Source organism: Anas acuta, chromosome 1 (assembly GCF_963932015.1).
Source record: "Anas acuta chromosome 1, bAnaAcu1.1, whole genome shotgun sequence".
Taxonomy (NCBI): domain Eukaryota; kingdom Metazoa; phylum Chordata; class Aves; order Anseriformes; family Anatidae; genus Anas; species Anas acuta.
This window is the reverse complement of record NC_088979.1, coordinates 203,087,622-203,108,457: the sequence shown is the minus strand read 5'-3', so window position 1 is coordinate 203,108,457 and position 20,836 is coordinate 203,087,622. Positions and strand designations below refer to the sequence as shown.

At 47.0% G+C, this 20,836-nt stretch overlaps 1 protein-coding gene across 4 annotated transcripts in view; it reads right to left on the bottom strand.

The window, feature by feature from the left end:
* The window catches only part of EXOC4 (exocyst complex component 4), a 365,076-nt gene continuing 344,240 nt past the window's right edge, over positions 1–20,836 (bottom strand). For all 4 annotated transcript variants that reach the window (XM_068670114.1, XM_068670116.1, XM_068670115.1 and 1 more), the window contains one exon: positions 1–1,360. In XM_068670114.1, the coding sequence (XP_068526215.1) occupies positions 1,123–1,360 (238 nt within the window). In that variant the 3' untranslated portion in view covers positions 1–1,122. The remainder of the gene's footprint in view (positions 1,361–20,836) is intronic.

Sequence of the window (20,836 nt, the reverse complement as noted above, 5' to 3'; positions counted from 1 at the left end):
TGAGGAGTCTTTAAATATCCTTTAATTCAGAAGTTTCAAGACTGATGCAGAAGCAGTTAAACAGCTGAGAGAGAACCTATTTCAGGACATGAAGCCCAGCTGGGCTGACTATTTACCTGCCAAATACAAGTGCAGAGTGTTCTTGGTTTGGAGGGTTGGCACAACCTCATCAGCTTCAGCCTTTTACCAGGTGGCAAGGCAGAACTGGGGACCTGAGCTTGCCTCACACTGCAGAGCTGGGATCTACCCTCCTCCTGCCCTTGCTGACCATTAGCACTGAGGTGATGTCCTTCCAGTGCATCAAATGGTGATTACAAAATATCTTCTGAGCTAAGCATGCTCAAAAGATACATTCAGAAAAAAGAGAATTAAGTTCTGCTGTTGCCTTCTATTGGCAATTTGCTCCCACATCCACCACCATCCAGTGCAGTATGAGCTGCAGGAACTGATGCCATCTGGCTCCGTGATAATCAAAAAGTAGAAGTGGAAACAAATGGTCCCACGTCACCTCCCACTGCAAGAACTGGCTTATTACTACCCGGAGGAATAAGCAACTAGATCTCTTTGCAGTGGGAAGAGCAGAAAACTAAACGCATCTACGACTGTCACTTAGTACTGGCAGAGCTGAAATAGGCTTCCCGTGTGGCTACAGTGGTGGAACAGCTTCAAAGTCATCAAGATCCCACGTTACAAACAGGTCTGCTCCTGATTCTCACAGTGCTGTTTATTTAGTGTGGTCTGAACTTGCACCAAAGACTCTGGCCTAACCCAGTGAAACCTCTTTCCCCATTCCCCCGGACAGAGCAGCTTGCCTTGCGTCCCAAGGCAAAGCAGCAGCGACAGAGCAAAGCCCAGCATCCCACCCACATCTCCGCCAAAAAGCCTCTTCCTCCTGCAGTGCCATCACTCCTGGGAGAAGGCGTTAAGGAAGCACTACGTGATTACACATCGAAACCCCCCGAAGAACCCCAAAACCAAATTTCAAATGGCATTTCCCTTCTCGCTAGCAGGCCGCCACCCAGAAGATTCACGCTTTTGCCACCAATTTTAACAGAAACGCAGAAATTTGGCCCTGCAACCTGACAGCCCCCGCTGCTCACTGAAGACGAGCGACTGAGCAGGTTAAACAGTAGTGATTTTCTTGTCCTTGGTGGCCTGTTTGATAGCAGCTTGCTCACAGATGATCTCCTTCAGCCTCTGCAGCCTCATATTCTGCGTGGTTTGGTCTCCCACACCCGTCTGGCTCCGGTGCAGTAAGTTCAGGGCGTAGATGTACTCCAGCTCTGTGTACTTCACGCCTTGATCCACCACCAGGTTTAAGAGCTCGTCTGCTGTGTTGTAGAGCATCTCGTAATACTGCCTGGAAAGCAAGCAAACAAAAAAAAAAACACCCCGGTGAGTACTGAGGCTCGATGTTCACGAAAACCATCTGTAGGATGGTAGAATCCTGTAGGGTATTTCTGTGGCACGCCATCAGCTCTTACTTTTTATTCGGTGGTGCCATGAGCAGAGAAGGCATCACCAGGTGTACAAAGGAAGCCCAAAGATGATGCTGTTGAACACCAGGAGAGGCCAAGCGTGCTTGTATATGCAGAGGGGAGCCCATCTCCCACTCTCCCCGCTTCCTACATCCTTCCATCTAAAGCACAAAGTATGGGAAGTGCATGGCAGAGCCTAGGATAAGGTCAGGGATCAGGGGAAGTTTCTCCCCTACAGCCCCAATGCACTAAGCTCCAGCAAACGGTGATGCTTGGCTGAGGTTCAGGTCTATTTGGGGTTTCAAATCCCCCAAAAAAGTGGTGTATGGATGGCAAGTACCCCTGTTCCTAGAGCAGCTGGCTAACTGCATACCTTAATACTGGTGTTACAGACCCCTGTAAAGAAACAAGGGTCTGAAAAGCTCAAAGAAGAACCGAAAAGATTCCTTTCTTGCACCACATGGCAGCAAGGACTGTTTCAACCAAATCCTGTCACTTCCAGCACCTCCACGACTGCCCTCTGCTTCTGTAGGAGGGCAGGGCCAGGCTGCAGGCTAATCCTTAGATCTGGGTGGAATAAATTATTTAAAACCCAAGAGTAGGGGCTCCGGGAGAAGTGATCACCTCCTTCCCTTTCTCTGCTCTTTGCCTGCATTAAAATAAAAAGGATAAGAAACAAATAAAAACTAGCTTTTGGGAATGAATAAGAAACAGAAAAATAAATCAGGCTGTTAGCTCTGTGCAGCTGAGATGCAGGCTGTGAAACTCCTGGTGCTGAAGGAGGGCCAGCTCATCAGAAGGCATTTTTGCAGAAGGCATTTGGGTAATCCCGACAACCACAACCTCATCAGGTTTGGGTCACACCAAATCACACTGCCTCAGCTACTGCTTTCGGATCCCAAAACCCAGCAGCTCCAAGCATCAGTGGCGTGGTGGGTGACAGGGGCACCAGTCTGGCTAACCCTGGCACTGCAATAACTTCCCTCCCAGCCAGAAAACACAGCTCATTCCTCAGCTAAAGCAGCTCCTGTTACAGGCAGGGACAGGCAAAACCCCGTGGGTCAGTGGTCTAAGGACGGGTCTGCTGCGTTTTCACTTCAGTTCCTCCCTTGGCTCATAGTCCCATAACCTTTATGCTTGAATTCAGCACAGTAAACGAGTTGTATTTGGGATGCTGAAGGAACTAAGAGCCCAAATTTGCCTGGTGGCTGCCTACTTGCAGTGTCCTGGCACCCTGATCCATGCCCAGGAGCCGCCGTTAGCCTCAACATGCTAAAAAGATCAAGGTTTTTATAAAGCCACTTCAATGCACAGGCAGGAATCGAATATAAGGTTATCTTGGAGGCTATTGGCAATATCTCAAGCATGGTTATACACAACACAGAGAAAAACCAGCTGCCAGAGTAAACACTGCGACTTAGGGAACATCGATCACCTTGAGAGAATTGATGCTGAGCAGATGTGAAACGAGGTTTTACTGTTACCAGCTCTGGCTGGATTTTCAAAAAATGACAGGGTTTATCTTGGCCGGGGCATATCTCCCTCTGAGAGGTGGCAAGGCTCTGCTCGAAGCCCAGGACTTGGCCTTCCGAGGTGACAAACCACCTCAAAAGAAGGAGCAAGAGCACATCCCTCCTGCTACCATCTAACCCCAAGCATATTCTCAGAGGTGCATGAGCTGCTGTACCTGAAATGTTCCTAATTATTTCCCCACGAGGCAAATATTAAACTCAGAAGACATCAAACAACACCACAATTACACAGGGAGGAAATCTGAGGTTGGGGCTACAAGGGAAGCGTCTTCAGAAAGCCTCCCAGAACATTTCCACCCCTGCATGGACTCGGTATTTTGGTTTTCCCTCGAGTGGGGAACCACAAGGGAGAAGAAACGACCTGCCCACAGCCCCTCTGGTCATCTCTCCATCTGACCCCGCGTCTCTACTGCTAAATAACACCAAGGCCCTGGTTCTTCAGGCTGTGGGATGGCCAAGTGTAGGACTGGTCACGACATCAGTGGGCATTTGGGTGCCCAACACCACTTCACATCCTTCTCCTGGGATCTTAAAGCCAAACATCAGCCAACCTCAAGCAGTGCAGGTCTGTCATCCCCCCCACCGTCCTTATGGCTGCCTTTCCTCTAGCCTGTCCCAAATCCTGGCTCACTGCATTATCCTGCACCTCAGAAACGCAGGATTCATCTGTCACTCGGTTCAGGATCAGATTATTTTTTAATTAAAAATTTCCTGCAAAATAATAAAAAAAAATAATAATAAAAAAAAGACGAGTGAGCGAGACGGGACGAGCGAGCAAAAGGTATGCATTTTTAATTGGGTGCAATTAAAAACCTGCCGCTTTGGCATGGCATCGCCTTCGGCCAAAGCCTATTTGCATGAGTAATTATTCACTCCATTACGGAGTCTGCTCAACTTTGCCTCCCTTGTCTTTGAAAGTATTAATAAATATTGATCAGACACACTCCTGTTTGCCTTTGCCCAAGCAGCTCTGATGGACTCATCTTCTGATGTTATCAAATAATGAAATATGAAAGAGTGAGTGGGATGAGCCTCTTGTTCTGTGATTTTTTATTTAGGCTCTTCATTTTACTTTCAGAAGTGTATTTGTCCCTGGCATTATAAATGCTCTTTTGATTATCGAGAGGAGGTTGTGAAAAGCAAGTTAGTAAGGGACGGGGGAAATAAATGGACAGGTGAGGGAGATGTCTGTGCACTGAAATGCTGGCAGATTGCTTTGGGTTCTAAAGTTGAGATTTAAAACCAGGGAGAAGAATTAATATTTATCAAAAGTTGATTTTACCACCTGACAAATGGCTTAATAAATAATAATAGCAGATTAGCAGAGCTAATCTAAAAAAAATATTAGCTTTCCAAGCCTTCGGTTGGCTTCCATGTGAGCACAGCTCAGCACATGTAGGCTGATTTATCCTAACCAGATCACCTGGGCAGTGAGATCCACTCAGCCTCAACACAGGCTTTGGTTCTTTAGGTGGGTAAATACCTGGCCAAACCCTCCCTATAACCAGCCTTGGAGTTGATGGCCGTGTTTTGAGCAGGTGAGGAGTAAAGGACAGTTTAAAATGTCCAAAAATGAAGAGGAAATGATGCCTCCACCAGGAAAATCTTCACTAACCTGCTCATACAGGATGATAAACCAGTTTTGACTGCCTGCATGACAAAGATTTATTTTAATTAATTATTTTTTAAATCCATCCTTTCAATGCTCCTCCTTGTCCCTATCTCACATCCCAGCAGCCCACCAGCCTAGCCACCAACCTGTTCATCTGTCTGACAGCGAGGAGATCGGGTCCAAAGTTTCTGAACCACCCTTTGAATTCTCTTGGTGCTTTTTTGAAACACTCAGCTAAGAGCAAATGATGCCTAATCCAAAGCCCAAATACAACTGCCCTCTTTCTGCTGACTACAGCTGGCTCAGAAGATCTACCACCACGCGAACAACATCTTCCTACTGACAGCAAATAAATGAGGCAAATAAACGAGGCCAAACATCACAGGTGGAAATGGTTCCCAGGCCAAGGAAAAAAACACCCATGGGCATATCAAAAGTGTTGAAGCCAATTAACACCACCTTTTTTATTTTTTACACCAGTTATAAAACAAAACATCGTTGCCAAAAATGAATCCATTTTCCAAGGATGCGTTTTTCGTATGTAGGTATCAAAAAAGATGGTTTCTTGAGCGCTATTGTTGGAGAAAGAGAAGAAAAATAAAGAAGCTCTCTCATTTAGAAAAAAAATCTCTGAAAAGGCAATCAGGACGAGACCAGCTCCTCTGAGGGCTATTAATACCATTCTCCATTTAAATGCTAATGTTAACCTATAACCCAAGGCCTGCACACAGAAAAGTTTTTCAAAAGATGGCCAGGTGAATTCAAAATTAAATTCTGATTTCCCTGCGAATGACTTGATCTCGTCTTAAGAGAGGGACCTTCAGATGAACAGTGTGATGTTTCAGAATAAAGAGTCTGACTTTAATTATTCATTCATTATATAGCTGGGTGCCCATTCTGTAATGATGCAGACAGAAAAGAGATTCACGAGGTGAGAACTTAGATCTGGGCGCCGATTTACCCAAAAAGAATAAAAAAAAAAAAGTATTCTGTACTTTCTTTACCTCCCACACTTTTGGGGGATTAGGGAGTCACTTCTACCATGTTCTAATAAGAACTTCAATAAGAAAGTAAAAAAGGTTAAGTATGAAGCACTTACAGACTAAATCTAGGCAAAAAAATGCAAGAGAGAACAATGAACGTGCACTTGAAGAGGAAAAAAGACCAAAGCTGCAGTTTAAAGTCACTGAATTTTGGTAGAGGCAGAGCTTGGTGGAACCACCCCATTTAAATACACGGAGGAGGTGAGTAAGTGCAGAAAGGGACACTGCAGAAATGAGGTACCTTCAGTTTGTGTAATAGAGAAGAAATCGATTTCCAGCACTTATTGAATGAGAAGAGATGCCCACGGGGCTCTTCTGTCTGTGGAGCACGAGACGTCAAGGTGGGAACGGGAAAGAGCTGAGGATGGAGCTGAGGGTTACCTGTTCCCTGAGATGGGACAGGAGTGAGAACCAGTAGCATGCGGGATTTTGCAAAGCAAGTTCCCAGAACTTGAAATTCCAAGCAAAGGGAAATCCCCCTAACCCAGCAATTACTGTGATTCCTACACCTCGTGAAGACTGCAGTGATGTTTGCACACACGCATCAGTGATCAGCATTTTAAAGCAGGAGTCTGCAAGCATGGCTGCTGGCTCTTTTTCCATCTCAGGAGCTTAAGATACCAAACCAGAAACTGCTGATGGAGATACATGCCACATCATACAGCCACTCTCTAACCACTGCCTGCCTTAAACCATGTCCTTCGAGTCCTGTACGCAGTCACAGCCCTAAAACATAGGATGGAATATCATTACCCTCAGGACACTATTCCACCAGGGAATATATACCCTGATCATCATTTTTTTAAGATTTCTTTTGTGATTTTTAATTAACCTGGACCAGTTCTCGGGACAACAGTCATACGGTCCATTTTCTGCCTGCTGAAGAACCCAAAGCACTTAAGGGGACTTCACACGGTTTAGATATCAAGAAACGGGGATCTCTCCTCTCAGCTTCGGGTGGGATGAGTTATGGCCAAGAAACATCTATTGGTCTCCATGGACTGGAGAGAAAGCCTAAAATGAGGCTAGACCAGCCCAAAACCTCTGTGTGCAGCTATGATCTACACCTTCTCCAGGTGTCCTGAGGACAACCTTGTTCACAGCCTCTCAGAAGGCCACCAGATGCCCTCTGACCACGCGGCACAATTTGGGGCAGGAGGAGTAGGTGGCTGTGAGCTGTGTTCCTGCAGCACGAGAGCCTCAGGAACATTAAAAGCACTTAAAAAGCTAAAATATGCAAGATGTGAAATGGTTTGCAAGAGAAAAGAAAACACGAGAGGAAGAAATAAAAGTGAATTTATACCTTAATGGTGCTCCACGCTTCTGCAAATTGCAGCCCTTAATAAACCCACAAATCAGGGCTGTGAGGTAAGGATCGTTGCAGCTTTTTTTTTGTTGTTTGTCTACAGCCAGAAAATCCAAGATAAAAATGAAATAATTTGTCCAAAGCAGAAAGCAGTGTCAGAGATGGTAAGTCCTCGCACCTTGAGCAGTCCTGTGCCCTCTTTGGGATTGCAGGGCATAGAAACCTGAACAGGGTACAGAGCCAGGCATCAAAAGGCGCTTTATTTATTAAGGAGGGTAAAAAAGTGGAGTCTTAATTGAAGACAACCAAATTACACACACCAATTACTTTTCTTTTTAAAAATAAAACTACCCAGACAGTGTACAAAGCACCAGAACCAAATCCTCTCACCTAGGTGTTGGCCTTTATACAGGCTAAGCAGCTTTGTTTTAACATCTGGTTTTCAAAATCATCCCCCTCTAGGTGCTCTCTGCAGCTCTGTGTCACTGAAGCACTTGGTTTTCTCCCTGCTCCATGCCCTTATGTAAAATACAGATGAAAAAAACACCTGCAAAACCTTGAGATGATCAGGAAAGGAGCAGGTAAGATACGTGCAGAACATAACTGCTCTTCCAAAAGATCTCCCCTTTACCCTCTCCTCCTTTTTCCCAACTCCTGCCTGGCTCTGCCTTATCTAACAGCTTTGTTCTTGGTATTTCCTCATTTTTCTTTTCCCTTCTTCCCCCAGTTTATCACTCGTGCCTGCAACCAGCGTGCCCTGCTGAGGATCTCCGCGCAGCAGACGGCGTCACCACGAGGGGAACACGTGCCCGGATATTTCAGAAGCCACCCCCTGCAAGGCAGCAACCACCCCTGCCCTGTGCGGCGACACGTGGTAATTACACGGCTTTTCAAAGGAAGGATAAATCCATTAAAACCCATTAAGTATTTTTTTTTTTTCAGGAACGACGTCTGAGCCACTCCTCGTAGCTCCATGCTGGCTGATACTCCGAAGGACGGAATTTCTCCCTCTCCAAATGGGACTTTATAGGGTATTAAACAAGCACCCTCAGCACTTATCTAAATCTTTAATTAGTTCTATAATATACTGATGATATCAAGGCTAATTAAATTTATACAGATAAAGAGCAATGAAATTCTAACCAAGTGAGCTGGAAAGTACATATTAAATAGTAAATTTAATGGTTCAAGCAGATAAATGCAATTTTAAATAAAAAAAATTAAATTCAATTTGCATGTTGTATTAAAATTGATTTTGAGTGTGCAAATGATTGGAAAAAATCTTTTTAATATATCAGTAAAAATGCTAATCCATTCTGTTTAAATATCAGTTATTAATGCCAGCATTTGCAAATAAGCCACACGCATTTGCATTTTTACTGCACGTAGTAAAGAGAAAAAAAATTATCTATACCATATGCCAGTTTATAAAGAATATTAAGCAATTTTTCCCCTTGCCTCATGCATAAATGAGAGGAGATGTGGAAATGAATGTAGCCCTAAAGAAGAGAGAGTCAGCAGTTCGATGGAAAGTACTGCAAAGATTGCTCCAGTCAGCAAAAAATAATACAATTTTAGCTACCCTTTGGGAACAACATTTACTGTGGCAAAAAAAAAAACACCACCCAACAGCCTTATTTAGGATCAAGTGGCTTGGAACTAGATAAAAAAAGCCCGGTGCTGTAATCGAGGAGGTGTTCAGTGGTGCGTGTTTGCTGATTTTGAATAAAAATGGGAATGCTCACGATGGGTGAAGGACACATCCGACGGGATCTGCTTGCTGACAGAGAACAGGATGCAACACATGAGCCACGATAGGAAAGTACGAGGTCCATCACGCCGGCATCCACCTGTAGTAGGCTGGGGTTGACCCTTGGTGCTTGGAGGAGGTTTGAACGGCTTGCTAAGGCCAGGCAAATTGCCAATAACTTGAAAACTCCAATTTATGATTATTTTTTTTACTGACTACCTTTATTCATTTGGTTTGAATGTTGCAGTGGCGTCAATAATTAGGGAAGCCAGCTTTTGTGGCCAAGCTGACATCAATAAGTACATCACCATTTGTTGACTGTGCTGCCGGTTCTCATGGAAGAGCCCTTGCCTCATGGCACTGTTGCTTCTTCTCCTTCTTCTCCTTCTTCACCTTGCGCCATCCTAGAAACTTCTGAGACTGGGGATGCATCCTATGGCTTTCCACTTGCTCAACGCTGGATGCAGATCTACCCGAAGCAGGAAGAAAACAAAATGGTGCAGCAGCCTCAAACCCTACCCGCTGGCTCATCAGTGAGGGGTTACCACCACCACCACGACTCAAGGGGATCGACAGCAATGATTTCCCACCTATGAATGGGCAAGGAAAGGAGGGAAGCCAATTCATTCTACAGTAAAATATGTAGTTATATTGGGGACTTCAACAGAGACCTGTGTGGCTCCTGGATGAAGGAATTAACACTTAAGACCTTCAACGTTCTTCTCCGGGACTTCTCTGTTGGCCACTGGTCACATAAAACTTCTGTCACCTGCTCCTGAAGGCAAGAACTCAAGAACTTAAGCCTGAGTGAGCATCGATGCTGCTGTGTGCAGTACAACTGTGGCCTCTCCTGTCCATTCTTCATGTAAGTTCACCTCCAATGATCTCAACTTTTTGAGTCAACACAAACTTGGCTACAAACAAACACAAACTTGGCTGCAAACCCAAGACTCCATGGCAATGTGACCGTGGCTCCAGGGAAACAAAATTGGTCCCTGAAAAGTACGGAGAGAACCCCAGCACTGCTTCTAAATGGATGGAGTGGTCCCAGCCCCACAAAACCAAGAAAGTCGCTCTGAAGCATTAATTTTATCTCATTTACAAAATGCTTCTCACTGTAAAAAACCTCCCTGTTATCAAAATAATTCTGCTGTAAGGACCGAATCTCTGTTTTTTCTATATTAACTCATTAACCTTCTCTTTCAATTCCCATTTGTACATCTCAAAGCACTTTGGAAACACCACGTACAGAGCTTCTCTGTTTTCTCAAAAGGCTGCTTTACGGTTAAGAAAATGAAGGTCTGTTGAGATTAAGGGCTAGGTTGAAGTCTTTGTAGGCTTTGAAGGCTGGGTACTGCCCAGGAAAGGCCATCCCCATGCTGTAACCTCCCAGGGCCAGCTTCCCAATGGGTCCCGACCTCTGAACCTCCTCCAGAGACAAAAAATGCATTTTCCTGATGATGCTCAGAACATTTGCATGCTACCAGTGAAGGGAGAACAAATTCACCCAGCGTGCCAACCAGTCAACAGATTGCAAAAAATTGCAATCATTTACCAAGTTGCGTTGGGCTTAAGAAAACAACCTGGAAGACGAAGGCACTGAATCTTATTAAAAAAGACGTATTTTACATATTGCTTTTTCATAATACAAGCTGTTCTTCAGGAAAGCTTGCTATTATTTGCACCTCTCTTCTTCTTCTCCTTGTTTTTACACACATGACAATGTGGAGTACGGATCTGATGGATCGCTTCTGCGTGCTCTCGAGGGACTGACTCCAGCTCTGGATGTTAATGCACTTGGGTGACGTGAGACGTCATCTGTATTTTTACATCCTGGCCATATTATTTCATCTCAAATCTGGAATACAAATTGTAAAACGCAAGGCAAGCTTTACAGCCTTCAATAAAATCTGAGCAAGGGATTACACACTGCAGATCGTTTCCTGAAAGTGATGCATGGCCGCGTGTGCTGACATCAGAAGTGTAGGTTCAAACCCAGCGGTCTGGATGTAATTATTTTAATACCTTCTCAAAATACAAGAACCGAGGCCTTCAGTCCGTAACCGAGCGTATAGATTTCTCTTGGCTACCAAGCCCAGGTTCATTACAGGACAGATTTAATTGCTACATCAGAGTTTGTGTGTTGATATTCTGCATCTGATGTGTGAAAGTTCAGGGACGCCAATCAGGCGCAGTGCAGATGCCACTCTGCAAAATGTTCTCAGACAGTCTCCATCTGTCAGATACGGTAATAGTTGCGCTCAATCAATAATTCACCTCCTTAACTCCATGTTTCCTGCATTTGAGTCACAATTTTTAATGTCAGCCTCACCAGAGGAACTACCTCGGATAGACAGGAGCTGCCTGACTTGAGTTCCCCACTCGGACTGAGTTTCGTGCCCTGCAGCCTATCCTCTTCTGCAGCTGAAGAATCACCTTGGTTTGCTCCATACTTTCCTGATCTAGCTGCAAAAGTCACAGCTTGCATTTGAGGGCAGCATTTTTGTCTCATAGGATGGAAGCCAGAGGGTATTTATGGCAATCACACCTTCGTATCCAAAATCCAGCTCAGAGGGACCACACCATTTCCAGGAAAGCTCATGGTGAAAGGCACCGGGGTGGCTGAATACCAAAGGTAGGATGCTTCTGCATGTCCTTGAAGATGGAAGAACGGGGAAAAAGGACATCATGGAGCTGCTTCTCCATAGTAAAAACCTTGTCTCCACATCAGGCAACTTGCTCCGTGCAGCCTGTAAGAAGATGGGTAAAGGGACCAGGAGCTGGGCTTGCCACTGGTCTCCTCTCGGCGAGGTTGGGGCTTCTTTGCCTACTCATCAGTGGTCCCTTGCTCCAGAGGAAGGCAGTACAGTAGGAAATCATCTGGAGGTGAGCACATTTTCTAGCAGGAGGGCAAATTCCACACTCATCATCAGTGCTTCAGCACCACTGAGTGAGGAAGGCTCCCAGGTGCCTCCGTTAGACAAGTGCAGGGACGGTTTCTGCAGGCCACATCGTGGTCCACCAGAAGTCCATGTCCTGCTGTCCCACCTCTAGCTATGGCCAACAGTGAGGAGCAGGTCAATGAAATTCCTCTAGACCTTCCTCCCAGTCACTGGGGCCTTGTTGAGCCAAAAAGATGCCTCCAGGACACCCTGAGAAGTGCTCTGACCTCCATGGGTACGTGCCACATGTCCTGGGGCTCCTGGCCATGGAGAGCTTTCCATCCATAACCTAAGCTTTGCTATACGGGTTCTACACTGCACACCACTGCCCATATGTCTTGCTCTGCCCTAACCCTATTACCATGCCTTGGCTTGACCCTCTCACACTTCTCAGATGTGCTATTTTTGTCCTTTGCTCATTTTCCCTCTTCCTCCCTACATTTTAGCAGGAACTGGCCCCGTGCCATTGCTACTCCCTGTCCCTCTGTCCTCACTCCCGTGACCTTGACCTCCACCCTTTCCACAACTGGCCACATCCCAGCCCGTCCTCTACCAGCCAGCTCGCCCACATTTTGAGTTAAATATTTCCGATTCCTGGGTGCCCCTGCACCAGCGGGTTGCTTCGCTCCGCTGCCCGGCTCAACCTAATTAAGAGAAGGGCCTCGAAAAAAAGGACACGGCTTCAGTGCATGGAAAAAGGATGAGTGGTAACTCTTAAAAACCTGTCGCCCGGCGCCAATATCTGTTGCTTCTGAGCAGATTACTGGGTATGAAACACTGCAGTGTCTAATGAGAGCTGACTGACAGGGTAAACCAATCTGCTACTTAAGGACTTGCGTGTGTCTTTCTATCTGTGGGGCTTGTGCTAGAAAGAAGCAGCCTACTGTGAAAAAGGCAGGACATTTTTCTAATTGCTTCCATTTGCAGGCTGGAGCTAGGCAATAGAGATGCATTTCAAGCTGACAATCCAATATTTACCTTTATTTCAGCTGCAGACAAATGCCTGGGAAGGTTGTTCTTCACACACTGATGGTTCCTCTTTTCCTTGCCTTTTTTTTTTTTTTAATGTCTCACACCAACCTCCCTTCTTAAAATATCTGTCCTTTAACAGCTGGTTGCTGTGCGTTTAAGTGGGAGCTCCTAAAAAGCAAGCAAACCTTCAGCATGCCAAGTCGGTGCACAGGCAGAGCAGGGGAGCAGAAAGGAATTTCTAAAAGCTGCTTCCGGAGTAAATAGGAGCTCCAAGCAGGATGTGAGAGCTCAGATACGGAGTTCATGTATGCTCATGGGGGTATGTGGTCCTTCAGGGTGACTCTGAATGTTTCTTCAGGCTCAGTCTGGAGGCTGAGGCCAAGTTTTGACCTCAGCTGAATGGTATCAATCATGACAGTTTGAGACACCTCAAACCCGAACTACCTCCATGTTACCTGAGCCTTTAGGAAATGTAAGACAACTGAAGATTTGTTTGTTAATCCCCACCTGGTTAACAAATTAAAACGAACTGAAATGTCTTTCCTCCTGCCACCCCTTCCAGCTCCCCTTAGGGAAGCTTCAGCAGCTCCTGCATCTCACAGGTGAGCACGGAGCACGTTGCTCCAACGAGAGCAGAAAATCCACCGAGCCCATCGCTTGTGTTGGTGGGCACGACTCTTCGCTGCCATAAAGGAAAAGGAAACTCAGAATCAAGAGTGAAACCCGCTGAGTTCTCTCTTCCCTTCCTTGATTATCCCCGGGCAGCGATCATTTACAACACAGTAATGATCATAAAAAATAATTAGACTGAATTGCAGTCAAAATAACTTCTGGAATAACTCCAGGTAGAGTCATTTGCACACCCCTGGGTGCAAATATATGCTCATGGACACCCATGAGAGCAAAAAGAGCCTGGGACCTCCTCTTCTCGAGGTCTGCATGGCACAAAAGCCCCGAGGTCCCTCTCCATCCCTCCTCTGGGCTCAAACCTCTGCTCCCATCTCTCCTGACGTCTGCTGCCCCCCCAGATCCCTGAAGGAAAGCTGCAGGCAGTTTTCCATGCCCACCCCTCCTTTTTAGCCCTTCTGCTTGTGTTTTGAATTACAAACCAGCATGTGGTTGCTCCGCAGGAGAGCCGAGCTGCTCCACGCCGCGCCGGCTGCGTGCGCGGAGGTGACAGCCACCCGCCACCAACGTGCGAGGCAGGACAGGGGACATCGCCAGCAGAAACTGAGAAATGCCGTGGGCCTTAGGAAGGGGGGGGATGAGGACGCTGCTTTCCCTTTTGGCACCACTCCGCCCGTGCAAAATTGACTTTTGTCCCTTGAGATCTGAAAATGCGGAGCGGTTTTCCCTTTCCCGGGTCTCTCCTGAGTCCCTTAGGAGAGCCGGGAGATGTGCAGGGGATCAAGTGAAGGAAGGAGGAGAAGATCCTTGGCCTCCAGCAGAAGAAGAGGATTGCTAAGATGTTCCTAAGGCAGATTTAAAGCAAGTGAATAAAGTTGCTGTCTGTGCACACAAAACCTCCTTAGCCCCTTTATGGCTAAAGCCAGTGGTGTATCACATGTGTTATGTCCTTTATGTGGCCCTGGAAATGAGCTTTCACAATCATCTTTGTATTTCTAGAGGACAAGAAGGGCCCTATTAACCTCGGCAGTTGCTGGACGTGGTGATGGGGCTGAGGTTTTGGTCCAGCCCATGAAGTTCACGCTTACCAGGGAGCCACGAGCAGGTGGTGAGCGCACACAGCACCATTGCTGACCCCGTACAACTTGGTTTTGCCCCAAATTTCTGCTGCTGACACCCACACTACCAAATCCTGCACAGTCGAAACAAGACAAAACAAAACAAATCAAATAAAAACAAAACAAAACAAAACAAGACAAAACAAAACAAAACCAACACTGATGTGTACTCCACAATTTACAAGAACCACCCCTAAGATGTGGGTGGGGACCAAGCCCGCACCTACAAGAAGTGCTTTCAAAACCTGGTCTGCAAAGAAAATCAACACCTACCCCACGTGCTCCGTGCCCAGCTAAACAAAACTATTCAGCTCCACCTGGACAGCCCGAATTTCTTGAACTTAAAGCAACTGCAGTTCTACAAGCAGCTGGTCAGTGACTATTGTCACGGAGACCAAAGTCACCAAAGGTAAAAAGTAAGAAGCAAAACTTTGAAACAGAAAAATCCTTTCCCTTTAATTACCATTAGCAATGCAGCATGACAGAAAGAGATAAACACACATGCACCTACACAAATAAGGAGCTTGGGAACACGAAGTAATTACTTTGATTTTTTTTTTTTTTCCTCCTCCCAACGACATTCAAAACTTATTAGTCTCAAGAAAGCACATATCAGCAAAAGACTGTCACCTCGGGGATAAATGAGGAATTTGTTTGTAATTCATTTCCAGGGGAATAGATCCTGCTGCTGCTAATGCAGAGCGGGAACGTGCTGTGGCCAAGTCTAGGAGCCAAAACCACGTCTTAAAAATGTTTATTTGCATCTTCCTCAGCTTCTGTCCCTGGAAATGTGAACGCAGGCTTCGGCTGGCTGAGAAGTTCACCTCCATCGATTGTTTCCCTAACACACCAAGAGCCAAGCGAAGAAAAGTCAATGAAGCCTCTCTGTTTTTCAGTCCATTTCCAGTTTAGGAAAATTGAATTAATCTCTTTACTCGGAGCAACTCAGACGTCCACGCTCAGGCAATGGAAATCATTACAGAGGCCACTAAAACCTATATCTTTAAAGGTTACAGTGCGAAGATTAAAAGCGCCTCCGGGAAAAAGCGAAATGGCTGAGCAAAATGAAAGCCTCGAGACGAGAGCAGAAAGCCTGGGCAGGGCCGGAGCCTTCCAGCACCCTACTGGTATTTTAGGACGTTTCCTTTGCTCTATGCAATGACAGCAGTGACAAGTGGCTATTAGGTGGTTTCACACAACACGGCTTGTTGGGACATTAAGGATGGAGGAACTGCCAAATTCAACCCTCTAACCCCTAGTAGGGGGCTGCTACCTGGTGTAAAAAGGGTGCTTACGGATGGATCTGCCCATCTACAAAGTCGGCCTCTGAGGAGGTCCTGCATCTCGTTTCAAAGGAAATACATAAACCAACCAAAAAAAAATCACACTCTGAAGGTACCTACGTCTCGTTACTTGCTGTGAAGAACCGAGGGCAACCATGAAATTGTCTTTTAATGGCGATGTGACTGTGGTGGGCCTCTACTTACAATGGGTCAAGGCACGGATCCGAAAGTTACACTTGGGCTTGAACGCTTCTTTGGACTTGAATTTGTGTCCTTTGGGCTGTCACAGACTCTCTTTCTGTGAAATGCCTGGTGTGTGTTTTAATTACAAAGCCAGCACAATCCCTTCCTTGAGGAATTTATGATCCACGTGGCCACCAAAGGAAGGGGAGGGACGTGCTGTCACTACCCGGTGGGTCAGCCACTTTCTTCCCATCTTCACGGGCTCAAGTGCTCTCAAAACTGACTTCAGGACAAACGGGAGAAATGTCATCCCCCAAGAGCCGGGCCCTTCGCTACCCAACAGCTGGCAAATCACCGTCTTGGAGTTTTTTTTTTTCTTCCAACGTGGAGAAGCAGCAGCAGGCAAGGCATCTCCCAGGCACGCCGAGTGAGTAAGAAATGTGCTGCTCAGCAAACTCGAGAACAAAAGTTGTCCGTCCTCAGGCTGGAGGGAGGCCAAATGGCTCAAAGATGGCAAGAGAAGAGCGATTCCTGCTGTGAGAAGATGCCTTTGCTGCTCCTGCCTCATCTCTGCTGCCATCTCGAGCGATTCCCTTACTCGCCCCTGATGTCTTACCCTAATGTAAGGTGCAGTTCCATTTTCAGGAACATTATCGTTTCGGAGCATTACAGCTCATTTCCTTCTTTGTTCCCTCTCCTTCACTTGTGCCAGCACAGCTGTTTGTGAGGCCCGCTGTGAACCAGACCGGGGAGCTGATCCTGCCAAAAAAAAGGGGAAAAAAAAAAAAAAAGATGCAAAAAGCAAACGATAGCCCTTCTCCCCGGGCTGAATCATTTCCCTGCTCTAATTTAACGCGTCGCATCAGTGCCCGCTGTGCTGACAGGACTGAAAAGAGGAGGAGGAGAAGGTGGCATGTGGCGAGGTGTCGGCACCGTGGGGTCCATGTGCACGCTGTCACGGATTTGCACCGAGCTTTTGGGGCTGGGTGATGCTTTCCTGAAAGCGACGTCAAGAGCTGCTGATCCTTTATTGGTACAGGCTCTGCATTTCACCTGGTTAACAAAATACAACGTGTTTTGGAGGGAGTTTTCCAGGGGAGGCAGAAAAAGCCCCAAGGGCTGTGCTGGGAGGAGAATTTCAGGCCGGCACGAGGGGTGTTTGGGTCTGTTCACATCTGATGTCGGTCAGGATGTCCCAGAGGGGATAAATAAAGCCCCTCCAGAAGCTCTCACCCACTTTGGGCTTATTGACCATGCAGAAAGGAACAGGGCTGAAAGGACCCGTGCGACAGAAGAGAGGCCAGAGCACAGCCCTCATCCAGGTTATCCTGGGAATAAATGTAAAGTCTGCGGTCACTAATGAGGAATTGGAAGGAATTTTGAGCCCTCAGACTTCAGGAGAGAGACTTCAGCCAGAGAAAACATAAAGACCTATCTCTAAATGCATCAAAACATGTCAGGCTTAACAAAGTCTGTTTTGAGGGCAGAGAATCACAAAATCATACAATATCCCACAAGGCCCATCAGTGTAAAACCCCGATGGATGCAAAGCTCAGATCTGAACTTCACCAACCTCTGACCCTGGGGAACTGAGGAAGGCACAAGGAGGCTTTTGGGTCCTGGCACTGCCAGGAGATGGGGTACGTGACTGAAAAGAGGTGATTTTCACATCGATGTGGTAAGGAGAAATGCTTGATCCGCAGTGGACAGGGACCCACCTGTGATCTCCACTCATGGGCACTGGGGTGAGCTGCTGGGAGCGTTGCATTTTTCAGCCAGTGCCGTCTCCATAGATGTCCATAAAGCTTCTGAGCTGGTCAGGGAAACTTGTCCAGTTCCAGTTCGAGGCCTTTTCCCACACACAAGTGTCTGGGGACGCTTTGCTGTGACCGACCAGCTGGACCACACAGCTCCCTGCCCAACATTTTCTCATGTATTTCCCTGGAGGGGAACAGAGCCGTGGCTTTGGGTTCCCCAGATCACTGTCACCCCTTCCAAAACCCCTTCGTGTTTCTGTGGTGAGGAGCTGGGCAGCTCCAGCAGAGGATCACCGAATCACAGAATATCCTGAGTCGGAAGGGATCCATAAGGATCGAGTCCAACATCCTAAAGGATGTGGCCTTACCGTAGCTTCCAGAGGCTGTGTAGGGTCAAAGAAACCAAAACCCCGTGAATTTTTGAGCAGGCACCTTACTGTAACCATCCTGTACTGCAGAGAGCAGTCAGAAACCCCGAAAAGCACCTCTATAAAACATGAAGGCATAAATTGACGCCCTCCTAAAACCCTCAGCAGCCGCAGATTGAACTGGAAATGGAACCACACAGATGGGTGGGTTCTTCCAGCAGAGTTTTAGTGGGCACGGGGCATCGCTCAGCAGCACCCACCTGGTGAAGGACCCCATGGGCAGGCAGTCTCTGATCCCCCAGAGCACATGGGGGAAGCCAAGGAAGGGAAAGGGGAGGGAGCCGTCAAGCTGAGGGGCGTTTTTTAATCCTCTGTAGTTGGGATTTTTGGTTAATGCAGTGAAACCACTAATTACAGCTAATTAAACCTGCACTGAGATCAAAGCTCAGTGGAAACTACGGGGGGGAGAAAACGAGAGAGAAAAGAAAGGAGAAGAAAATAGGGATTTTGTTGTAACCAAAAGTCCTTAATTGAAAACTAAAGCAGCTTTGTTAATTAAAAACAGCAAAAACAAAATGAGGCCGTGCTCCACAGATACACAACATGAGTCCAGCGTGGAGATGGAGATAAGACATCTTTCCCACGCTGTCAGCAAAGGAGAGCTTTGCTTCCAGCTTTCCTAGAAGCGGTGGTGACTTTTTCTCCGATTCTCTGATTTCATGGGGTGAAATCCCACCCCAATCCTTAAATTCCTCAATAGCAAAAGAACATCTGGGAGACTGTCAGGGCTCTTTCGCGATGGAAGTGGCTCCGCTGTACCTGGGACCCCAAATTCCTCACACCTGACCTGCAGAAGAGGTGAGGACGTATCTCAGCAGGATCCAGGACTTCAGGCAGCAGCTGCTCCTTCACCACAGCCAGACCTCAGTTGTTTGACTCTTTCTCTCATGCCCCAATGTCTGGTTCCATGTATTGTCCCTTCCTCAGTGATTAATATTTCGTGGGAAATGAGCCATGGCCTTTCCTTGTAGCAGTCTGCCCCCCATTTATGCCCAGCTCTACCTGCAGCATCCTTCCAACACCTGACAGTGGGGTCCAACACGCACGAAACCAGCATCAAAAAACCTCCTGAAGGAGGCCTCCTTCAGCCAGCTGCACCCTCAGGCAGGAAGCACAGCCTGCTCTTTATCTATCGAGAAGAAAATCGGACAGAGAAATAATATTTGGCAACGGAAAGGACTTCTTTCAGAGCACTGGGATGGCTGAGGGATCTCTCAGGCTTCCCCTTCCCTCTGCAGCACCCAGTAGATGGCAGCATGTTATTGCTTATTCGCCCTGCTTGGGCCAGCTTTGTGCATCAGGAGAGAGGCACAAACCTCTCCTGCCCCTGCACAATCCCACAAAAACATTCCCTGCCTGCTGGCTGTAGCAGGGAAGGAGCCCTGCGTGCTGAGCATCCAAGCCAGAGCTGTGCTCTGAAATAAAGCCCCCTTCGAAATCCCACTGCTGTGGTTCGAGGCTGTTCCTGCTGGGATTAGCGGGTGTTTTCCAGCTCTCCCAGGGCAAGAATCAGTGGGATGGGACCGCCCTGCCACCTAAATAATGCCAGGTTCTGGGGCAAGGCGTGCTTCCAGGACCTGATGGAGGTTAAGTGGTGTTAATTTTACCCACAGCTTCCTCCAAACGCCTTGGCGGTGCTCGCTCACTTTGCAACCAGCACAAGAGCTGGTGCAATCCTCCCAATTCTCCTGCTGGCTGTAGGGTTGCAGGGTGCTTGCCCCGAGGATGTAAGGAGACAAGCACGGACATCGCAGCATCACGGGTATCGCTGGGAGAGCAGGGCCACGAAGGAACAGGGTCAGAGCAGCAGCTGCAGCTGTATTTGGCCGGGGAGAGGAAGCAAAGGTCAATTCTCTTTTGTGAACAATGACAATTTGAGCAGAATCTGTATACAGACAGACACATTTGATCCCAGGCATCTGCTCTACACTGCAAGGGCTGATTTGTGTCTGATCTGAGGACGACTGCCCAGCATGCTGATGCCTTCTCCCCATGCCTGGCCACTGGGGACCTCTCCAAGTGGCCGGGATCCTCCAGCAGCACCAACGTGGGTGCCACATCTGTCAGAAGGACGTGGTCAAAGCCAAGGGCCCTGGTAAATAAAGGTCTTCAGCCACAGGAAAAGAGATTTCTGGTCCCTGCAGGGTGGATGGCCAAAGCAGCTGCTAACTTGAATGGCAGCAGCAGCAGGGAAAACCTCTGATCTAACTCGTAGGCTCACAACCACCTCTGGATCTCCGTGCTGCAAACTATTTAAGGAGTGAAGGACGTTTTCAAAGCCCATAACGAAGAGGAGCACCACTCAAACCCCTTTATCTCCGAGGTCGAAATTACATTGCCTCGTACGAAATGGCCACATTTCATCAGTGGTCCCTCCCTTCCCCTCACAACCAACTCAATTAACTTTCAAGAAAAGGGCAATTTTATCACTGCTGTGTGTTGGAAAAGGTTTTTTTTTTTTTTCTTATGGAGAATGAACATCTAAGAGCTGACTGATGTTGTATTCAAGGATAAGGCTGAAGCCCAAACCAAGTCTTTTCTGAATACCTCCGATGAAATCTCTGCATAAACACAGAGTTGTATTTTAGAGGGGATAAAGGGGATGTGAAGGAAAGCAGAAAGGAAAAGACCTGAACTGGAATCCGTATTTTAAGATGATTTTTTTTTATCCCTGTAGTGGCATCAATATAATTCTGGGTCTGAAACTCCCAAAATGTGGAGGGATCTGGAATCCAAGCGCAATTCCAGACTTGGCAGTGTGTGACTGGGTACCATTACAGGAAGCAAATACTGCTTTTTCTTTAA